At 40.6% G+C, this 24,002-nt stretch overlaps 1 protein-coding gene across 1 annotated transcript in view; it reads left to right on the forward strand.

The window, feature by feature from the left end:
• Positions 1-24,002, forward strand: part of ZDHHC9 (zinc finger DHHC-type palmitoyltransferase 9) — a 72,871-nt gene that overhangs the window by 43,224 nt on the left and 5,645 nt on the right. Inside the window, exons 4-9 of the mRNA XM_066248868.1 lie at positions 12,110-12,268; positions 17,531-17,668; positions 18,583-18,629; positions 19,390-19,494; positions 22,428-22,531; positions 22,931-23,027. Coding sequence (XP_066104965.1) covers positions 12,110-12,268; positions 17,531-17,668; positions 18,583-18,629; positions 19,390-19,494; positions 22,428-22,531; positions 22,931-23,027 — 650 coding nt within the window. The remainder of the gene's footprint in view (positions 1-12,109; positions 12,269-17,530; positions 17,669-18,582; positions 18,630-19,389; positions 19,495-22,427; positions 22,532-22,930; positions 23,028-24,002) is intronic.

Raw genomic sequence — 24,002 nt, forward strand, 5'->3', positions numbered from 1 at the left:
ATCTATATGCATTAGAGATATTGGCGTATAATTTTCTTTCTTTGTGCTGTCTTTGCCTGGTTTTGGAATCAGAATTATACTCGCCTCATAAAAGGAGCTTGGAAGTCTTCCTTCGTCTTGCATTTTTTGAAATAGTTTCAGAAGGATAGGAGTTAGTTCTTCTTTGAATATTTTGGTAGAATTCAGTTGTGAAGTCATGAGGCCCTGGAATTTTCTTTGTTGGGAGTTTTTTGATAACTGTTTTGATCTCATTTGGTGTAGTCCTTCTGTTTAGGTTTTCTGATTCTTCCAGATTGATTTTTGGAAGATTGTATGTTTCACAGAATTTGTCCATTTCATCTAGGTTGTTTAGTTTTTTGGCATAAGGTTCTTCATAGTATTTTCTTACAATATTTTGTATTTCTGTCAGTTGTTATTTCTCCACTCTCATTTCTAATTTCATTTATTTGAGTCCACTCTCTCTTTTTCTTGGTAAGTCTAGTTAAAGGTTCATCAATCTTGTTTACCTTTTCAAAGAACCAGTCCCAAGTTTCTTTGATCCTTTGTATTGTTTCTTTAGACTCTATGTCATTTATTTGTGCTCTGATCTTTATTATTTCCTTCCTTCTACTACATTTGAGCTTTACTTGCTGTTCTTTTTCTAGTTCTTTTGGATGCAGGGTTAAGTTGTTTATTTGAGCTTTTTCTAGCTTCTTAAAGTGTGCCTGTAGTGCTACGAACTTCCCTCTCAGTACTGCTTTTGTTGTGTCCCATAAATTTTGAGTTTTTTTTATGCTCATTGTCATTCGTTTCTAGGAATTTTTTTATTTCTTATTTGATCTCATTCTTATCCATTTATTATTTAAGAACCTGCTATTTAGTTTCCAGGTGTTTGAGAATTTTTGAGCTTTTCCGTTGTGGTTCATTTCTAGTTTCATGCCATTGTGATCGGAGAAAGTGCTTGATATGATTTCAATCTTCTTAAATTTGTTGAGATCACTTTTGTGCCCTAACATATTGTCTATCCTAGAGAATGTACCATGAGCACTTGAAAAGAATGTATATTCTGCTGCTTTAGGGTGAAAGGTTCTGAAGATATCTATTAAATCGAGTTGATCTAGTGTGTCCAATAAGTCTGCTGTTTCTCTGTTAATTTTCTTTTTTGAGGATCTATCTAGTAATGTTAATGGGGTATTGAAATCCCCTACTATTATAGTATTGCTGTACTATAATGCAGGAGAAAATGTCACAAGTTCAAGAAGCACAGAGGACTCCATTAAAGAGAAACCCAAAGAAACCTACACCAGGACATATCATAACTAAAATACCAAAGTTAAGTGATAAAGAGAAAATATTAAAAGCTGCAAGAGAAAAAAAAAGCTATCACTTACAAAGGAGCACCCATAAGGATGACAACCGACTTCTCAACAGAAACACTTAAGGCCAGAAGGGAATGGCAAGAAACATTCAAAGTAATGCAGAACAAGAACCTACAACCAAGACTTTGGATCTCACCCTTTAAATCCAAAGTCTGCTTTATATATTTAGGTGCTCCTATATTAGGTGCATAGGTATTTATATTAGTTATATCTTCCTGTTGGATTACTCCCTTTATCATTATGTAGTGGCCTTCTTTATCTCTTACTATAGTCTTTGTTTTAAAATCCAATTTGTCTGATATAGGTATTGCTACCCCAGCTTCTTTTTCATTTCCATTTGCATGAAATGGTTTTTTCCATCCTTTTACCTTCAGTCTATGTGTATCTTTTGTACTAAGGTGTGTCTCTTGTAGACACCATATGTACAGGTCCTGTTTTCTTATCCATGCAGCTACCTTATGTCTTTTGATTGGATCATTTAATCCATTTACATTTATGATTATTATTGATATGTAGTTGTTTATATCCATTTTATTCTTTAAAGCTGTATTCCTTTTTTGCTATATTCTTTTCCCACTTTGATCTGTTTACAACAGGCCCCTTAACATTTCTTGCAGCATTGATTTGGTTGTAATGAATTCCTTGAGTTGTTTTTTTGTCTGTAAAGCTTTTTATTTCTCCTTCGATTTTAAATGCTAGCCTTGCTGGATAAAGTAGTCTTGGTTGTAGGTTCTTGTTCTGCATTACTTTGAATGTTTCTTGCCATTCCCTTCTGGCCTTAAGTGTTTCTGTTGAGAAGTCGGTTGTCATCCTTATGGGTGCTCCTTTGTAAGTGATAGCTTTTTTTTTTCTCTTGCAGCTTTTAATATTTTCTCTTTATCACTTAACTTTGGTATTTTAGTTATGATATGTCCTGGTGTAGGTTTCTTTGGGTTTCTCTTTAATGGAGTCCTCTGTGCTTCTTGAACTTGTGACAGTTTCTCCTGCATTAATTTAGGGAAGTTTTCAGCTGTGCTATGATTGAACAAAGTCTCTATTCCTTGTTCTTTTTCTTCTTCTTCAGGAACCCATATGATTCGGATGTTATTTCTCTTCATTTTGTCACAGAGCTCTCTAAGAGTTTCCTCAGACTTTTTGAGTCTCTTTTTTTTTCTTCTATGCTTTCATGCCTTCATTCCAGTTGTCCTCCATCTCGCTGATTCTATCCTTAGCTCTATCTATCCTGTTTTTTATTCCTTCCATTGTCGTCTTTATTTCTGATATTGTATTTGTAAAAAAGAATCCAACTGGTTCTTTTTTATACTTGCTATTTCTTTATTTAGGTGTTCATAATGACCATCCATTGTTGTTCTAAGATCCCTAATCATCCTTACAATCATTATTTTGAACTCCACATCTGGAAGTTTTATTATTTCCATATCACTCATTTCATCTCCTGAAGCTTTCTCTTGTGGTTTCATTTGGATTGCACTTTTTTGTCTTCTCATGGTGTTTTATTTGTAGAGTCTAGGCTTGGTGTTGTCTGCCTCCAGTTTTCAGTTGTGTTATTTCTAGGTCTTCTTGGGTTGGTATCTGCTATTATTTGTAATCTACTTTCTGATTTGGGCAGCTGTGAAGTCTTGATTTGTTTGTTTTCTTAACAGGTGATAGTCTTGTTTACTGATCTCAGCAGGGGGCTTCTTTGAAACTGTATCCAGAAATGCGATGGGTGTAACTTGAGACTCTGAAGGCCTCTTCCATCAACTAATCTCTCTGGGGGCAGGGTGTTTTCTCAGCTTCTGTAGGGGAGGTGTATCTCAGATCTCCATGGAGACCTAAGTTACTGCCCCTCCTCCCCACTTCTTGTTTTTAGCTGTGTCTTGTTGCGCTGATTAGATTTGGAGAGATGTCTGGAGATCTCTGATCCGGAAGCAATTCAGTACTGTTTTGTGGAAGGATCAGTCCCTCCCCCAGCTATGGCTGCCTCCAGCACAGATGAGTCAGCTTTTTTTAGGTTGTCTCCTGCATTCCTTAGCCCCTCACAGTCTGTCCCTCTCTGTCTCCTTTCTACTTGGGAGATAAACTGGTCTTTTCAACACACCTCGCTCCCTGGTCACCAGGCAAGTGGCTGTGAGCAGTATTTTCTGCTCTTTTCCCTGGAGTGAGATCCCCTCTGGGCTCTCAGCCTCACCCCCCCCCCATTCCTGTAAGCAGGGGAGATTCAGGCGCTCTCTACCAGGTTTGTTGTGGCTTCTTCTTTCCTCCTTGGTTTTTGAGAGCTGTTCTTGTAGTCCAGAGTTGGTTTTTCACACTGATTTTTTCTAAATTGATTTGTATTCCAGTTTGGTGGTGAGAGCTGGGCATCTGTGCGTCCGCCTACTCTGCTGCCATCTTCAGGTCTCCCACTTGAGGCCCTCTCACGACGACCATTTGAAAGGCAGTCAGTAGCCTGGCCGGTTGGCTCAGCGGTAAAGCATTGGCCTGGCGTGTGGGGGACCAGGGTTCGATTCCCGGCCAGGGCACATAGGAGAAGCGCCCATTTGCTTCTCCACTCCCCCCTCCTTCCTCTGTCTCTCTCTTCCCCTCCCGCAGCCAAGGCTCCATTGGAGCAAAGATGGCCTGGGCGCTGGGGATGGCTCCTTGGCTTCTGCCCTAGGCGCTAGAGTGGCTCTGGTCATGGCAGAGCGATGCCCCGGAGGGGCAGAGCATTGCATTCTGGTGGGCAAAGCGTCGCCCCTGGTGGGCGTGCCGGGTGGATCCCGGTCGGGCGCATGTGGGAGTCTGTCTGACTGTCTCTCCCCGTTTCCAGCTTCAGAAAAATACAAAAATAAAAAGAAAAGAAAGGCAGTCAGTGAAGGCCAGTCTCTTATGTTATTCTTTTTGATGTAGTCAGACAATTCCTGTAGGGCTTTCCTTTTTTTTTTTTAATTTTTGAGTCTCTTTCTTCTTCTCTTTGTTTTGCCTCAAGTTGCTTGTCTTTTATTTCACTAATCCTACCTTCTATCTGGCCTGTTCTATTAGCTAAGCTTGTTACCTCATTTTTCAGCTTGGGAATTGAGTTTTACATCTGTTTGATTTGTTTTTATAGTTTCAATTTTCTTGGTAATATATGCTTTGTGTTTGTTGAATTGTTTTCTGAGCTCCATAAATTGCCTTTCTGTGTTTTCTTGTATATCTCTGAGTATTTTTAGGATTTCTATTTTAAATTGTCTTTCATTTAGCTCCAAGTTTTTCAATATATTAAATTTTTTCTCCATTGATTTTTCCTCATCTATCTGTGCTACCTCTCCGTCTTTTGTATCCATGATATTCAATTTCCTTTTCCTTAATGGCATCTGAGGGTACTTTTGTTGATAGTATTAATGAGAGTTAATAAAGAATAAAAAGTTAAAAAATAAAAAAGAATTAAAAATCATTATTCCCCTTCCCCTTTTTTTTCTCTCCTCTCCTCTCCCTTCCTTCTTGAGAAAGTCTTGTGGTGAACTGTGAATTATATTGTGCTAAATAGAACAAAAACTACTTAAAATGGAGGACCTGAGCTGGGGAGAAGTGATAAAGGGGCAAAAAAGGGGGTATGGACCCACAAAATGCAAAAAAGGAAAAAAATTGGATCAAGAATAAAATGATTTGCTTTTAGGTGATGGTTGACTAAGAGATATGATGAAAGGAATAAGAGGGAAACAGGAAAAAGGGGAAAAATTAAAAAATTACTATTGTATTTAGTGGAGCAAGAACTCGATAAAATGGAAATCCAGGGTTGCGAGCACTGCTAGTGAGTTAAAAAAGCGAAGTAAGAAACCCCTAAAGTGCCACACAGAAAAATTTGAGTCCCAGATAAAATAATTTGTTTGTAATTGAGGATTGAATGAGAGGAAAAGTAAAGGAGAAAAGAAGAAACTAATATAGAGGGAGAAAAGAAAGGAAAACACAAAAAGAAGAAAAAAGAATAAAAGGAGAGAGAGAGAGAGAGAGAGAGTTATGGGTTTTGGAGTGCAACCCTCATAGAGAGAAAGGAAAAAGAAAGAAAAGATAATGGGAGATGTAACACTTATGGGTAGTGTAGTTCAAGGAGAGGAGAGAGTAAGACTGGCAGAGAATTAAATGACCAAATTAGAAGAGGAAGAAAATAATCAAGACAAAAAGATAAGAGAAACAAACGAACAAATATAATAAAATGGGATAGATTATAAAGTCTGTGGATTATTCTTGATTTTGAGAGGTTATCTTCTTGCTTTTTCTTTTCTCTCCCTCTTCCTGGTCGGTGACTCTGTACTCCGGGTTCTGCCCCTGTGGCATGCTCAGGTAGAGGTTTGCAGTTGATAAGTCTCTATGGCGATGTCATATATTGGGCTTCAGTCTCGTTGGCAGTCGAGGCTCATTAGCATTTGCAGGCTCTTTGCGTTTAGTGTGGAGCTTCTGGAGGCTCCAAGGATAGATTTTTCTGTCTCTGGCTGAAGATCTTGTTGAATTTTGGGGGAGATTTATCAGTATCACTCCTTATGGTGCCATTTCTCTGACGTCACTCCTGGTTCCTCTTATTTCGGATTTTTTTTTTTTAACTTTCTGGACTTGTGTATCTTTTTTCCTTAACCAGGTTAGGAAAGTTTCTGGTTATTATTTCTTCAGTAAGTTCCTGATCCCTTGCTCTCTCTCTACTCCTGGTACCCCTATCATGTGGAAGATTTTATGATTCATGCTGTTTGAAAGGTCTCTTGAACTATCCTCATTCTGCTTACTTCTCTTTTCTTTTTGCTGCTTTGATTGTTTTTTGTACGTTGTCTTCCAAATCGTCGATTTGATCCTCTGCTTCATCCAACCTACTGTTTATTCCATCCAGGGTATTCTTCATTTCAGAAACTGTATTTTTCATTTCTGACTGGTCCTTTTTTATGCTTTCTATGTTTGTTTGGGTTCTTTTGTGACAGAGACAGAGGGACAGATAGGGACAGACAGGAAGAGAGAGAGATGAGAAGCATCAATTCTTCATTGCAGCACCTTAGTTGTTCATTGATTGCTTTCTCATATGTGTTTTGACCTGGGGGACTACAGCAGACAAAGTGACCCCTTGCTTGAGCCAGCAACCTTTGGCTCAAGCTGATGAGCATTGCTCAAACCAGATGAGCCTATTCTCAAGCTGGCGACCTTGGCATTTAGAATCTGGGACCTCCATATTCCAATCTGACACTATCCACTGTGGCATTGCCTGGTCAGGCTTTATGTTCTTTTTCATGCTGTTGAGCATTATTATAACTATTATTTTGAACTCTATATCTGATAAATTGCTTACCTTTATTTCATTTAACTATTTTTCTAGAGATTACTCCTCTTCTTTCATTTGGGGCCTATTTCTTTATCTCCTCATTTGGCTGCCTCTCTGTGTTTGTTTCAATGTATTAGATAGATCTTCTATGACTTGCAGTCTTCATGGGGTGGCCTTATGTGTAGGCATCCTGTGGTGTTCACTGGTGCAGTCTCCTTGATCACCTGTGCTGGGTGCTCTAGGAATGCCCCTTGGGTGTGTTATATGGCCCCTCCTATTGTAATTGAGTCTTTTTTTTCTTTTTGAGAGGAGAGGAGATTGTGAGACAGACTCTTGCATGCATCCTGACTGGCATCCACCCAGCAACCCCCGTCTGGGGCTGATGATCAAATAAAAAAAGCTATTTTTAGTGCCTGAGGCTGACTCTTGGACTAACCGAATTATCCTCAGTGCCCAGGGCTGATGCTCAAACTTGTCAAGCCACTGGCTGTTGGAGGAGAAGAGAGAGAGAAGGAGGAGAGAGAGGGGAAAGAAGCAGATGGTTGCTTCTCTTGCATGACCTGACTGGGAATTGAACCCAGGATGTCTATATACCAGGCAGATACTCTATCCACTGAGCCACTGGCCAAGGCGTAATTAAGTCTTGATTGCCATTGGCCCATTCGTGCATGGGATCGACCCTCAGACTGACTGACTGAAGCTCAACCCCCGATCATAGCGTGTGAGCTGCTGTGCAGGTGCTGACCACACAAAGCAGAGTTCATCTCAGCAGAGTTTGATGCTTGCTGAGATCTCACTTGGATATGCTGCTTGTGAAGCTCACTGGATCCTGCTCTGATGCGGTCTGAAGCTGGCCACTGGATGTGTTGGTTCTGGGCTCTTGGGAGGGAAACTGGTGCAGACCAATGTCAGGTGCTGCTTGTGACTGGCCTTGGGCAATCTGTTGGGAACTACAAGTTACCTACAGTTGTGGCTGCCTCTGTTGACCCTCAGTGCACATGTTAAGGCCCAAGCTGTGTACCACAGTTGGCTTTTTCCAACACCAGGCCTAGGGGCAGGTCAACAAAAGTCCCAAGCTACTTTGAGATCTGCCTCCATCTGCCTCTGCCTGCTATGTGTTAGGCTCAGTCACTGAAAGAGCCTCCGGCTGTATTCCTCAGTAGGGCATAAGTTCCACACGGTGGGATAAGAGGGCCTTCAGAAGGTGAGGCTATTGTTTTCCCCAAGGTTGTTGCCACATGGGAGTGTTCCACTCAAGAAAGATGGTATCTGCGATATGAGAGAATGACTCAGCACAAAGATGTTGTTTGCTGTCCCTTCAGCTGTCTGCCCAGAGCCACAAACCTGAGTCTTCTCACATGACTCTAGTCTGCTCTGCCACCCAGGATGACTGGCTGTGAATGAAATTTTGCATGTTGGCCCTTTAATTGTGTGCCTGCGTCTCTAGTGGACTCCAGTCTCCCTCTGGCGGACAGAAACCCTGATGCTTTTCACAGCCAGATGTTACATGTGCACCTTTTCCAGGCTCTGGTGCTTGGGGATGGAGAGCCCAGCTTTGGGTATAGACGCTACACTTCTCAGGGGAAACCCCCACAGCTGAGATATTCCTCTGGAACCTCAGCCACCGCAAGTGGCAGTGAGGTAGCCCTGTTTGCAAGTCCACCCTTAAGTCTTACCAGTCTCAATGCGAATTCTTCTGTAAATCACAGATTGTAAGACAACTCTTTAGCTAATCTTCATTTGGCTATTCAAGATGATTTTAAAAAATAATTTAGTTGTAATTCCAGTTTGGTCCTGGGAGGAGGTGATTGTAGCTTCCACCTACTCCACTGCCATCTTGGAGCCTCATTTGATTTTTTGATGAAAGCTATAAACCTTCTTTTTATGAAAATATTCTTACATATGTGCACATACATACAATTTTGGATGTAATTTCAAGGATTCATAGAACTTGAAGCACAGGCATGGGCACTTGAACATGATTCAAGTCCCACTTTAAAAGAACACTCAAGTTGAGAAAGGACAACTATGGTGCCAGGAAATACTGAGAATTCTACGAATGGAAAGGAAGCAGTTACAGGTTCATTACAGTGCAGTCTATAGATCAGGATAGGAGTCTTTGGGACAGAGATAAAGTGTTACACTACCCAGGAGCCTGGATGTCTTTATGAATTGGAGAACATCCCAGGGCTAGAGGAGGGGATATCCTGGGAGCCTTTGGTTTCTTCCCACCATTCGTATCCTTACCCCATCCATAAGTAGCTTGAGCTCAAATGTACACAAACCTATATACCCATAGCTGAACTAAAACAAGATGAAATTTTTCAAAAAGAAATTCACTGAGAAGCTAGAGAGAAACAAAGCTAAAATAAATACAGAAACATAGAAGCTTTCAAAGCACTCCAGAAGAGAATCAAATCAACATGTTGTACACCTTAAACTTACACAATGGTATGTATCAATTATATCTCAACAAAGCTGGAGGGGAAAAAAAGAAATCAAATGGAAACGGGAGAACATATTTCCAGTACAGCTGGGGCAGTTAGGAGCAAGATAGGGAGAGGTAGTTGTGAGTACTGTCTTTTTTCCACCGGGGTTATTCTTTTCTCATCCCCTTTACAGTCACATTGGGAGAAATTGAAGGTTATATGCAGTGCCTTGACTTTCTTGCATGTCCTGGCAAGGTTCGCTCTTTTGCTGTATCACTGTGCCTGGGGTCCAGGCTGGAACCATCATGTTTGTGACCTCTGCATTTAGCATTTTTCTCTCGATAGAAGAGTATTCTTGAGTTCATAATCATATGAATGTTTATTTTTATGCTAACAAGTTTTTGTGAACTTACATCCAGCCCTGTACAGCAGATCCTGAAATAACATCATTTTGCTCAGTATAGTTTCGTAATAACATGGGTGTGATGCCGTAGGAACTTAAGTCTTGTTTATAATTAATCAGTCTCTGCTGAAATTGTTTTCATTTTATGGGATTTTGATTTAAGTAGCAGAACCTATCGAAGACACTAAGTGAGGACTTACTGTATTGGGAATACGATGGGCTGGGGGTGCAGAGAAGACAGGTGACTTTCTTGCATCATAGCACTTCACAGGAAGACAAATCATGAACTATCTTCTAGGGGCCTTGATGTAAAGCTCATGCAAAGGAATATTAAGGTGGCATGCTGGTACTCACATTCTTTAATGAATAGCCATCTCTATCCTTTTAAGACTTGTGACACACTGTTATTGTTTGATTTCACAGCCTCCACCCCACTCTGCAAAAAAGGGAAAAAAGTTCCATATGGCAGATATTTTAAAAATAAAAATGAATTTTAATGAAAAATAGTCTGTTTTTAGAACTATCCTGCATAACAAGGTGCAATGAGACAGGCACTTTCTTATGCTGCAGATGGGCGGGCGTGCAAAGCGATACAATTGCTTGGGAAGCAGTTTTGCAATAGTAATATGGGCTTCAGGGTTCATACCCTTTGGCTCAGAAATTCCACTTCTCTCAGGTTTTTAAAAAGGAAATAAACAGAGATTTACACAAATTACTGTAGAAAGATTTTTAGTGCACCATTCCTTTCTTTTTAATATGAGCGTAGGTAGTAACAATCATGTAAAATATTTACTGTATAATCTTAACTGAAAAATACAGGGTACAGCATTGCATTTATAACATGTTCTCAGATTTTAAGAAATCATGAGTGTTGATGTGTTAAGAGAAGATAAAAGGAAACACACCAAAATGCATGAGTATCCTTGAGTTCAGTCTGTCAGTGATTTTTAATTTTTTATTATTGACATATTCTGTTTTTTCCCCAAAATTTTGCGATAAACATGTATTACTCTTAAAATAATCATTTTTCTGATTCTACATATTAGCAGCTTTCTTTCATGCATATATATTTTTTGCAAGATCATATCCTTTTATGCATACATTCTCATTTTGTAGTGTATGGTGTTTTCCTGTCATCATTTGTTCGTCTACACCATTAAAAATGGATTCATAAAATTCCATCCTTTGCGTGTATCATAATTTACTTAACGACCTCCTACTGTGACATTGTTTTTGTTCTTCCTATAGTAACATTGAAGTTACTTTTGAGTTTTTCACTATTAAAGGTGACTCTGTGACAAATATCCTTTTGCCAACCTCTTTTGTATATCTCTTTGTTATTTTGACAAGTTCCTAGAAGTAGAATTTCTGGGTAAAAAAAAAAAAAGACATTTAAAATTTTGGCAACCCAACAGATATATGAAAAGATGCTCAGCTTCATTAGTTATTAGAGAAATGCAAATCAAAACTACAATGAGATACCACCTCACTCCTGTTAGATTAGCTATTATCAACAAGACGGGTAATAGCAAATGTTGGAGAGGCTGTGGAGAAAAAGGAACCCTCATTCACTGTTGGTGGGACTGTAAAGTAGTACAGTCATTATGGAGGAAAGTATGGTGGTTCCTCAAAAAACTGCAAATAGAACTACCTTATGACCCAGCAATCCCTCTACTGGGTATATACCCCAAAACCTCAGAAACATTGATACGTGAAGACACATGTAGCCCCATGTTCATTGCAGCACTGTTCACAGTGGCCAAGACATGGAAACAACCAAAAAGCCCTTCAATAGAAGACTGGATAAAGAAGATGTGGCACATATACACTATGGAATACTACTCAGCCATAAGAAATGATGACATCAGATCATTTACAGCAAAATGGTGGGATCTTGATAACATTATAAGGAGTGAAATAAGCAAATCAGAAAAAAACAAGAACTACATGATTCCATACATTGGTGGAACATAAAAATGAGACTAAGAGACATGGACAAGAGTGTGGTGGTTACCAAGGGTGGGGGGGGAGGGAGGACATGGGAGGGAGGGAGGGAGAGAGTTAGGGGGAGGGGGAGGGGCACAGAGAACTAGATAGAGGGTGACGGAGGACAATCTGACTTTGGGCGAGGGGTTTGCAACATAATTTGATGACAAAATAACCTAGACATGTTTTCTTTGAATATATGTACCCTGATTTATTAATGTCATCCCATTACCATTAATAAAAATTTATTAAAAAAAAAAAATTTTGGCAACCACTGCCACATTGCTTCCCGGTAATGTAAAAACTACATTCTCCCTATTTTTGCCAAAACAGAGTATTTTCATTCTTTTTATTATTTGTTAATATAATAGGTGGAAGTGATTTCTTTGTGTTAATTTTTATTTCTTTGATTTTGAATTAAGATGGATGCTTTCATTTTATTATTGTTTTCCTTTGTAAGCAGCCAAAAACTTGAAGAAACACTTTTTTCACATGCACACAAAAGAATTGCATGACACTCCAGTGGAATCTGTGGGGGACACTCAGAGGTTGAGAATCTGGTTTGGAAGTGCTAATCCGGAGAGACAGTGGGCCTGAGGAACTTGAATTACTTCCATTGCTTTTGGAAATATGGTGCGACTTTTGGGTTCAGATAATGGCCAGCAGTGATGTTAACTGTCTTTATGATCTACAGAGGCTACCAATGGTGCTGTGCCCCAGGGCCAGCGACCACCTCCCCGTATCAAGAATTTCCAGATAAACAACCAGATTGTAAAGTTGAAATATTGTTATACATGCAAGATCTTCCGGCCTCCCCGGGCCTCCCATTGCAGCATCTGTGACAACTGTGTGGGTGAGTAAAATGACCGGGGAATTGTCTGGGGGGAAGGCTGAATTGAAAAAGAGGATCAGGGTAATTTTGTTGTTTTTTGAAAAATCAGTAAGGGTAGATAGGGAAGAGAGAATCAGATGAGAAACAAGTTCTGAACAATTGTATATCAACTGTACTTCTGTAGATCAAATTACAATTTAAATATTTCCCAGTTTTAAATTAAAAACACATGCGTGTGCGCGCACGCGCGCGCGCGCGCGCACACACACACACACACACACACACACACACTTTTTGGTAAATGAGGAAATAAACAACCTGTCTTTCAAATCTAGGTTTTCCTCTTCTGGATCTGTTTTAAGTGGGAACCCTAGTCCACTAGTGGGCAGCATCTGGGAAAAAAGGGCTTTGCAAGAAGTAGTCTTCCCCAATAGAAAGTTGCTAGCATTTATGAGTTCCTACTAGGAACTGTGTGAAATGTTTTCCCTTTCATTTAAAACTTATAAGAACCCCATGGGATAGGTATTATCCCCATTTTCCAGATGGGGAAATAGGTGAAACACCTTTGTGTAGTTCATATAATTACTAAGAGGTGAAGCTGGAACAGATATGATACCCATGCCCTCATTTCTTCTTTCTCTGCTACTGCTGCCAGGGCGGAGGCTATATGTGTGCATAATGTATCTGTGCTTTTAGCCACATCCATGTGGCTTAGTTGTAACCACTGTCGACTGTGTGATGAGCCCTGGGAAAGATCAAAGACAGTTAATAAATATGTCTACTGATTGGTATATGTGTACAATTCCTTATATTATCAATACACATACTTCATATAAAGATATATGCCACGGGACAAGCCTGAGTACATTGCTTTCCTCTTCTTAACCGGTTCCTTGGACAAAGGTTGAAAAATTGTATCTTACTTTATACAGTAAAAAGCTATATGTAGACAGGATTTTTATAAAATGAAACCCATTTTCAGTGATCCAGGGAAGTTGTTATTTCAAGAAGGTGTGATGTGAAGGTTTTCATAAAGAATTCCCTCTTCTTATTAATATTATTAAATATAAAGAACTCATACAGATAGGGCAAGCCAAGGAGAGAGACCTTTGAAGAAACGGACCCAGCTGACATCTAGCTCCAGAATTTTGAGAAAATAAATTTATCTTTTTTTTTTTATTTTTTTTTTATTTTTATTTTTTCATTTTTCTGAAGCTGGAAACAGGGAGAGACAGTCAGACAGACTCCCGCATGCGCCCGACCGGGATCCACCCGGCATGCCCACCATGGGGCAATGCTCTGCCCACCAGGGGGCGATGCTCTGCCCATCCTGGGCGTCACCAGGTTGCGACCAGAGCCACTCTAGCGCCTGAGGCAGAGGCCACAGAGCCATCCCCAGCACCCAGGCCATCTTTGCTCCAATGGAGCCTTGGCTGCGGGAGGGGAAGAGAGAGACAGAGAGGAAAGCGCGGCGGAGGGGTGGAGAAGCAAATGGGCGCTTCTCCTGTGTGCCCTGGCCGGGAATCGAACCCGGGTTCTCCGCACGCTAGGCCGACACTCTACCGCTGAGCCAACCGGCCAGGGCAATTTATCTTTTTTTTAAAAGGACTCATTCAAATCGACTTTTCAAAAAAGAAGCACTTGGCCCTGGCCGGTTGGCTCAGTGGTAGAGCATCGGCCCAACATGTGGATGTCCCGGGTTCAATTCCTAGTCAGAGCACACAGGAGAAGTGCCCATCTGCTTTCCTTCCACTCCCCTTTCTCTCTCTTTCTCTCTTCCCCTCTGGCAGCCATGGCTCAATTGACTCAAGCATGTTGGCCCTGCACACTGAGGATGGCTGTGTGGAGCCTCTGCCTCAGGCGCTTAAAATAGCTCAGATGCGAGCATGGTCCCAGATAGGCAGAACATCAACCCCAGATAGGGGTTGCCAGATGAATCTCCTTTGGGGCGTATGCGGGAGTCTGACTCTCTAGCCTGATAGCTCGGTTGGTAGAGTAGGGGTTATTGCTTTGATCTTTGTTCAGGGCACATACAGGAACAGATTGATGTTCCTGTCTCTCTCACTCTCTCTTTCCTTTCCTCAGAAAGTTGAGCATAGAATTATCCTATGGCCCAGTATTTCTTCTCTTGGTATTATCCTGCTTGGCTTCCATAACAAAACACACAGACTGGATGACTTAAATAACAGAAATTAATTTTTTCAGTTATAAAGTTTAGAAGTCCAAGATTAATATTGTGGCAGGGTTGATTTCTGGTGAGGTTTCCCTCTCTGGCTTATAGGAGGCCCCTTTTTGCTCTGTTCTCAAGCATCCTTTTTTTTCTCTGCTTGTGCCTCCTGGTGTGTTGTCCTCTCCTTATAAGGACACTAGTCTTATAGGTTTAGGGCCCCACCCTCATGGCCTCATTTAACCTTAGTTATCTCCTTAGAAACCTTACTCCAAATAGAGTAATACTGGGGTTAGTGCTTCAACATATGAATTGGGGGGGGCTTAATTCTGTCTGTGACAATACAAAAGAATGAAACCAGAGACTCAAAATTTTTGTATGTCACTGTTCATAGCAGCATTGTTCAGAATAGCCAAGAGATGGAAGTGACCCAAGTGTCCATCAAAAGAAAATGGATAAACAAAATATGGTTTATCCGTAGAGTGGAATACTATTCATCAATAAGGAGGAATGGAGTGCTGATACATGGCTATGACAGGAGACATGGATGAACCTTCAAAACATAGTGCAAAGTGAAAGAAGCCAGGCACAAAAGGCTACATATTGTATGATTCCACTTACATGAAATATCTAGAGGAGGAAAATTCATAAAGGTAAAGAGAAGATTAGAGGTTAGCAGGAGCTGGGGGAAGGGGAAGACAGATAATTACTGTTTAATGGATATAGAGTTTCTCTTTGGGGGTGATGAACTTTTTTTTTAGATTTTTTATTTATGCATTTTAGAGAGGAGAGAGAGAGAGAGAGAGAGAGAGAGAGAGACGGGGAGGAGCAGGAAGTATCAACTCCCATATGTGCCTTGACCAGGCAAGCCCAGGGTTTTGAACCTGTGACCTCAGCATTCCAGGTTAACACTTTATCCACTGTGCCACCACAGGTCAGGCTAGAACTTTATTAGAAATAGGTAGTGGTGATAATTGCAGATTGTGAATGTTTCTAATGCCACTTAATTGGACACTTAAAAATGGTGAAAATGGCAAATTTTATGTTATACCACAATAAAATTTAATAATAAAGTTATTGAACTTAAATTGATAAGCATATCTCTATTTTCTTATAAGAAATTACTGAAAATGGACTTCCTGTACTAAAGGGTTATGAGCATTATTAAGGCTTTTGATACATATTGCTAAATTGCTTTCCTGAAAGGGTTGCTCAGTTTATACTCCCACAAGCAGTATATTGCAGTGTTCATTATGCCCTGTTCTCACGAGCATTGGATAGTACATTTTGTGTGTGTGTGTGTGTGTGTGTGTGTGTGTGTGTGTGGCAGAGACAGAGAGAGTCAGAGAGAGGGACAGATAGGAACAGACAGACAGTAATGAAGAGAGATGAGAAGCACGAATCATCAGTTTTTCATTGTAGCACTTCAGTTGTTCACTGATAGCTTTCTTATATGTGCCTTGATGGGGGGGCTACAGCAGACCGAATAACCCCTTGCTCAAGCCAGTGACCTTGAGTCCAAGCTGGTGAGCCTTGCTCAAACCAGATGAGCCTGTGCTCAAGCTGGCGACCTTGTGGTCTCAAACCTGGGTCCTCTACATCCCAGCCCGACACTCTCTCCACTGCGCCACTGCCTGGTCAGGCTGGATATTACTTTTTATATTCTTATTTTGATAGGCAAAATGTGTCTTATAGTTATGCTAGTATTGCACTGAATCATCACTTAAACATTTAAATATATATTATATGATATTTATTAACTGTCTGTTTTTTACTTTTACTTTCTTGAAGGATTATTTGTATTTTGCTATTGATTTGTAAAGACATTTCATATACTAAGAAACAAAATTTACACACTTTCCTGTTGGGAGTTTTTCCTCTTTAATTTTCTTTTTATTTTGTGACAGAAACAGGGAGAGAGACAGAGAGAGGGACAGACAGACAGGAAGGGAGAGAGATGAGAAGCATCAATTCTTCATTGCAGCTCCTTAGTCTCCTTAGTTTTTCATTGATCACTTTCTCATATGTGCCTTGACCAGGGACTACAGCAGATCTAGTGACTCCTTGATCAAACAAGTGACCTTGGGCTTCAAGCCAGAGACTTTTGGGCTCAAGCCAGCGACCATGAGGTCATGTCTATGATCCTATGCTCAAGCTAGCGATCCCACACTCAAGCTGGTGACCCTGTGCTCAAACTGAATGAGCCCACGCTCAAGGCAGCAACCTTGGGGTTTTGAACCTGGGTCCTCTGCATCCCAGTCTGATGCTCTATCCACTGTACCACCACTTGACCATGCCTCTTTAATTTTCTTTATAGTATTTTTAGCATTTATAAAATATTTTTTAAAGTTTATGTAGTTAAGTCTATTTTCCTTTGTCTTCTGGGCTTTTTTCCCCCCCCCTATTACTATTATATTCAGAAAGTCCTCCATATGGAGAATAAATGTTCATCTATTCTTTGTGGTCATTTTATAGTATCACTTTGTTTTTACATTTAACCCAATAATTCATATGGAATTCCTTTTGATAAAGAGTATGAGTGGAAAAGAAATTTAACCCTATTTTGCACCATGTAGCTAATTTTCTCAGAGTTGTTTATGGAAAAATGCTTATTATCACTACTGGTTTTGTAATGCTGCCTTTATTAGACAGTAAATTCTTATATTTTATTTTCTAGAGTCTGTTTCTCAACACTTTATATTCCATTAAGCTATGCCACACCAATTTAAGTATTGTAGTTTATAGTTTATTACTAACTGGAAGTTAAGAAAAACCACACTACTAATTTTTCAAAATTTCCTTGGCAATTTCCATCTATTTTTCTTTGGATAAGCAAAGTTTCTGCTGTTAACTGGCAGTGAGACAGATCACGTAGCCCCTCAATTCCTTAGTTCCCACAGGGGTAAAATGAAGAAATGCACATTTTTGTTTGCGCAACTTCCAGGGTTATTGTGGGGCTATGAAAACATTGTGCAAAAGTGGAAAATGGAAACCGGTTTTTTAGAATTGAAAGAGCCAGTGATCCCAGAGTCTTTGAATTAGTTATTCAAATGTGAATGGCGCATTTGTACTGTGTTTTGGAGGCTTTGGCCTTAGATTCTCTCTTTTTCCCACAGAGCGATTCGACCATCACTGCCCCTGGGTGGGGAATTGTGTTGGGAAGAGGAACTACCGCTACTTCTACCTCTTCATTCTTTCTCTCTCCCTCCTCACCATCTATGTATTCGCCTTCAACATCGTCTACGTGGCCCTCAGTAAGTATGCAGGGCAGTGCCTATTGTCGGAGTGGGGGTGGGGTGGGGTGGGAGAAGCCTTTAGGACAGCTTAGGGGAGTGGTTGGTTTTCCTGGTGGGTCTTTACAATTGCAAAGCACCTTAGGACCAATTAGAAATGAGCACTAAAGCAGACTCCAAACCTCAGCTTGCATCAATCAGTATTTATTGCGTGTTGGACTTCTTACTGGTCCTATCTAGGGACTAGGGCCATAACGACCAGTCTATAACCAGAGTACTGAGCATCTCAGAGGTGATCTCAAAGGTTGGGGCTATATTTGGGCTGTCTGCATCTTCTCTTCTTCTGCCTTGTAAGACCTGCCCTGTGCCAGGTGGTAGAAGAGGTTATACCACAGAAATGCCTTTTAGTAGCTCATGGTTTACTTTGGGAGATAGAAAATACACACACATGTGTGTGCATGTGCACACATACATAAGCAATAGATAAAAAATAAGGGTAGGTGGAATGTGGAAATAAAGGAATGGTCTTGACCAAGGTAGCTTCCTGGGAAGGGCTGAGTTCTTAGCTGCATTCTGAACCAGGGAGGATACAGATTGGTGAGAGGAGGGCATTTTTTTCTGGGATATTTCTGGTTTCTTTCGTCTGTGAATGAATATTCCCCCTCCATGCCCATAGTTGCGAGCTAGGGAAAAAGGAGGGGGGCCAGATGCTTGGATTCTGCCCGACTCTAGACCAGTGTCAGGCCCTACCTTAGTGAGATGGACCCCTTAGTCAGGAGATGACATCTGGGGGTGTGAGCCCCTTGTCTGAGTGAGGGCTTATCTCTTGCCAGCTTGTAACAAGGAACAGGGAGGACAGGAAGTACTAGGACAAGTGTGCATTTTTTCACTAAAGTCACTAATTGTTTTCTTTACTTCTCTTTCCAATTTTATAGAATCCTTGAAAATTGGCTTCTTGGAGACATTGAAAGAGACTCCTGGAACATATCCTCCCCTGGCAGTGGTCCCTGTTAATCCCTTTTAAATCCATTTCCGTCATGCTTTCTCTTTGCAGCTCTTCCCTCATCTCATTTTTCAGACGTCAGAGAATGCCAAAGTCGAACAGGAAAAAAAAAAGGAGTCTTAGTGGTAGCAACCAGAATGGGATAGCCAGGACTTAAAGGCTGGTCTTCCCTTTCAACCCTTCGCTACTACTTCCCTTCCAATTCCTTCTTATCCCACACTTAGCCCTGCCTCCTCTAGTGGGCTGTCTTTGCCTTGATATACCTCTTCACTTGCTGGAAATCCACCTTCCTGTTGCAGCTCAGGCTTATTTTGTACAGAAGTTGCATTTCTGAACAGGAGATTCAGATGGGATTTCTAGAAATCACATCCTGTTTTTCCCATCAGTTTTTTCATTTATGAAGTTTATTTTTTGTTGGATTTTCCATTGGCAGTTGTGGCCAATGCTGTTCACCTTTGGCCCCCTCCTAAACATCCCCTTCAAAAAGCTAATGATGAACAAAACAGAAACACTGAAACACACTAGAGAGGATAGAGTGTTACACATAGTGAAGAGACAGGAGTCCTTTACCTGTCATAAATGATGTACCCAGCGAGTTTAGAATTCATCTATTATATATGGATACTTGGCTATTTGTGATACATTTACAGAGGTAAAGATGGTATGACTGGTGCAGTGAGAAGGGCTGAAGCACTGAGTCCACTGGTGTGGTTTCTTCAACCTTCCTTAACATCACCTCACTGTTCTAGAAGTGCTCATTTGCTTCTTCACACTCTGGTCCGTCGTGGGACTGACTGGATTTCACACGTTCCTTGTGGCTCTCAACCAGACAACCAATGAAGACGTGAGTCAACTTTCTCATCTCTTCATCACATACTCTTCTTTTCCCCAAAGTCTACTTTCTCATTACCTGCTAGAGAACTGAGTCTTCAAGGTCTGGGAGGTCGAGGCAGGCAGAAACCTGGTGTGGGAGATTGTTAAATCTGGTATCTGGAAGAGAAAGCAGACTATTTTGTTTGGAGCTGAATGCCTGTAGAGAATTAGGAAGAAGAGGTTGAATTATTGGAAGCTGGGTACAGGGTTTTCAGCTATTCGTAGATCTTTCAAGGCTAGTTGGTACCTCTGGATTTGGAATGGACAAGGACAGGTACACTGAATAAATCCTTGCTTTTTAAAAGCTACTAGTTAATCCATGTTCACTGCAGAAAATCAGAAAATACAGATGAACAAAAAATAGAAAGTAAGTCCCTGCAACTTTACCTCTTCTACATCACCATTGTTAACAGTATGATTTATATTATTCTAGACTTGTTCCTGTGTTTGTTTTTGTGACTATCTATACATATATATTTTTAATTTAGACAGTTAAATTGAACAGGGTGACATTTGTCAACAAGAGTACATAGATTTTGGGCAAACATCTCCACATCATTTGGACAGTCAATTATGTTGTATACCGAATACCCAAAATCAAATAATTCTCCGTCACCTTATATTTGTCCTTCTTTATACTCTTCCCCCCACCCCCAACTCCATCCTCCGGATAACCACTGCACTCTTATCTATATCCATGAATCTCAGTCTTGTTTCTCACCTATGTGTGGAATCATACAGCTTTTAGCTTTTTCTGATTTCCTTATTTTAGTCAGTAAAATGTTATCAAGGTCCATGCATTGTTGTCGTAAATGATACTATGTCATCATTTCTTATGGCTGAGTAGTATTCCATTGTGTGTGTGTGTGTGTGTGTGTGTGTGTGTGTGTGTGTGTATATATATATATATATATATATATATATATACACACACACCACATCTTCTTTATTAAATCCTCTGTCGAGGGACACTTTGGTTATTTCCATGTCTTGGCCACTATGAATAATGCTGCGACGAACATGGGGATGCCTGTGTCTCTTTACGTACCAATATTTTCAAGTTTTGGGGGTAGATACCTAGTAGAAGGATTACTGGGTCAAATGTTAATTCTATTCTTAATTTTTTGAGGAATCTCCATATTTTTTTCAATAGTGGTTGTACTAATTTACATTCCCACCAACAGTGAATGAGGGTTCTTATTTTTTCTTAATTTTTAAAAATTTATTTTAGAGAGGGAGAAAAAGAGAGGTTGAGAGAGAGAGAAACATTGATTTTTTGTTGCATTTATTTATGCTGTCATTGGTTGATTCTTATCTATGCCCTGACTAGGGATCAACCTTGGTTTATCGAGATGATTCTCTAAACAACTGAGCTATCTGGGAAGGGCTATATTTTATATTTTTAAATGAAAAGAAATACATATTGTTTGGTTATCTGTTTCTTTTTTCACTCTATTGTGGATATTTTTCCCATGGCTATGCATTGTATTTTTTATCTATGTGGTAAGATACTCATTATAAAAAGTGTATCATCTTACCTTGGCTGGATAGCTCTGTTGGTTAGAGCAGTTGTCCCCAACCCCCAGGCCGTGGACTGGTACCTGTCTGTGGGCCATTTGGTACCAGTTCGCAGAGAAAGAATAAATAACTTACATTATTTTTGTTTTATTTATATTTAAGTCTGAACGATGTTTTATTTTTTAAAAATGACCAGATTCCCTCTGTTACATTCGTCTAAGACTCACTGTTGACGCTTGTCTCGGTCACATGATACATTTTCCGTCCCACCCTAAAGGCTGGTCCGTGAAAATATTTTCTGACATTAAACTGGTCCGTGGCCCAAAAAAGGTTGGGGACCACTGGATTAGAGAATTGTCCCAAAGCACAGAAATTGCTGTTTTTTCTTGTTTTTTTTGTTTGTTTTTTGTATTTTTCTGAAGCTGGAAATGGGGAGGCAGTCAGACAGACTCCCACATGTGCCCGACCGGGATCCACCCGGCACGCCTACCAGGGGGCGATGCTCTGCCCATCTGGGGCGTCGCTCTGACGCAATCAGAGCCATTCTAGCACCTGAGGCAGAGGCCACAGAGCCATCCCCAGCGCCCGGGCAAACTTTGCTCCAGTGGAGCCTTGGCTGCGGGAGGGGAAGAGAGAGACAGAGAGGAAGGAGAGGGGGAGGGGTGCAGAAGCAGATGGGCGCTTCTCCTGTGTGCCCTGGCCGGGAATCAAACCCGGGACTCCTGCATGCCAGGCTGACGCTCTACCACTGAGCCAACCGGCCAGGGCCGAGGTTGCTGTTTTGATCTCCAGTCAGAGCACAGACAGGAATAGCTCAATGTTCCTGTCTCTCTCTCCCTTCTTTTCTTGCTAAAATCAATAAAATAAATAAATAAATAAAATGTATTATCTTAACCATTTTTAAGTGTATACCATATTTCCCCATGTATAAGACGCACCTTCATTTGAAAAATTTGGGGTCTAAAAATTGGGTGCGTCTTATACAGTGGTTGTAGAAGTGTGGCATTTCAAATGCCATAGATGGAACTGAGGACGAGGCAATATATGAAGACAGTGATTCATTATCAGACGCAGATGAGGACAAGCTAATGGATGGGAGTTTTGACAGTGACGAGGAGTTGTATGAATTTTATGATGAGTAAAACTTGAGTTCAATAATAGCTTTATGTACAACATTTTTTTTTAATTCAGGCCCCAAAATGAAGGCATGTTTTATACATGGGAGCATCTTATATGTTGGGAAATAGGGTCATTCAGTGGCACTAGGTACCTTCAAGTTGTTGTGCAGCCATTACCACCATCCGTTTCCAGAACTTTTTCATCATCCCACATGCCTGTATTTCTTTAGTGTAATTTTTAATGTAAGCCTTGGCTTTTATCTTGCAGATCAAAGGCTCTTGGACAGGGAAGAATCGTGTCCAGAATCCCTACAGCCATGGCAACATTGTGAAGAATTGCTGTGAAGTGTTGTGTGGCCCTTTGCCCCCCAGGTACGTGGGGGGCTAGAAGGTCTTAGGACTTGGGACGAGCAACTCAACCTGATACTGTCACCTGGTCTGATGTCTTCTTCTGAATGGGACCTCGTGGTGTTAAATAGGTCTTCCTAGGGATTGTCCCTTGGTGCCATATCTACATGGACCGTAGAGCACAAACTGGTTGTTTTGAAGGGATGAACTTTTATTCTTATTTCATTTGTTTTTTCATTGTTTAATGAGGTGTTCCCTGGTTTGTGGAAGAAACAGTGAGTGGAAGACAGGAGTCATATGCAAGGATCAGGCTAGACTGTCAAAGGGCAGTTTTCTGTTTTCTGGTACCCACAGCAGAGTTCAGCAGGCAGTGGCTGGAGGGGTGAATGTGAAGTGCTTTATTAACTGTCCTGTCTCCTTCAGTGTGCTGGATCGAAGAGGTATATTGCCACTGGAGGAAAGTGGAAGTCGACCTCCCAGTACTCAAGAGACCAGTAGCAGCCTCTTGCCACAGAGCCCAGTAAGTGTTGCTGACTTTAAGGCTAAGCTAGTAATGGAGGATGTATGCTAAATTTATACCTTAGAGACATTAGACTTATTTCATGTGCAGTTGCTCCAGCTGCCCTATCTTTGCTTCGACCCTGAAGTTGTCTCAGATCTTTGTGCCCTTGAGTAGATTAGGATCTAGTTATTTCTTCAACATTCTGTTCTAGCAACAGTGCATCATGAGGGATATACCAGTGAGTCAGGCAAACCCTGTCCCTGCTCTCAAGGAGCTCACTGTCTAGTGGGGACAAGAGACCAGAAAAACAGGCTGTTGCTCCATGTTGTGAAAAGTGCCTTGATGAGGGAAACAATGCTATAGGAGCAAAGCTAGGGGCTGGGGAGTGAGTTGGGGTTAGTGGTGTGGTTACCTTGGTAGGAAGTGGGCTTCCTCACTGGAGTGTACAGATGTTGTGGGAACTCTCCCAACCGTCTTGCACAAGATATACTTTATAAAGCAGTAGTTTTTGACCACTGGTCCATGGACTGGTGGTTGAAAACCACTGTTATAAAGTATGTTACTAAATATTTATTATTTGAACTTTCTTTTTTATAATAGTTTTATTGAAATATAATTTATATACCATAAATTCCTTATTTAAAATGTATGATTCACTGGTTTATAGTATATTTACAGTTATACAGTCATGTCAACAGTTAATTTTAAAACATTTCATTCCCCCTCAAAGAACCCTGTATCTGTTAGCAGTTACTCTCCCTCTCCTCCAGCTCTCCAGGCCCCACTTCTGGGCAGTTACTAATCTACTGTCTTTTTGCTATTGATTTTCCTCTTCTGTAAATTTCATAAAAATGGAATTATATAATATGTGGTCCTTTGTGACTGGTTTCTTTCACATAATATAATATTTTCAAGGTTCATCCATGTTGTAGCTTGTGGTAGTACCTCATTCTTTTATATGGCTGAATAAAATTATTTTGTTTACTGACTTTA

Source organism: Saccopteryx bilineata, chromosome X (assembly GCF_036850765.1).
Source record: "Saccopteryx bilineata isolate mSacBil1 chromosome X, mSacBil1_pri_phased_curated, whole genome shotgun sequence".
NCBI lineage: Eukaryota > Metazoa > Chordata > Mammalia > Chiroptera > Emballonuridae > Saccopteryx > Saccopteryx bilineata.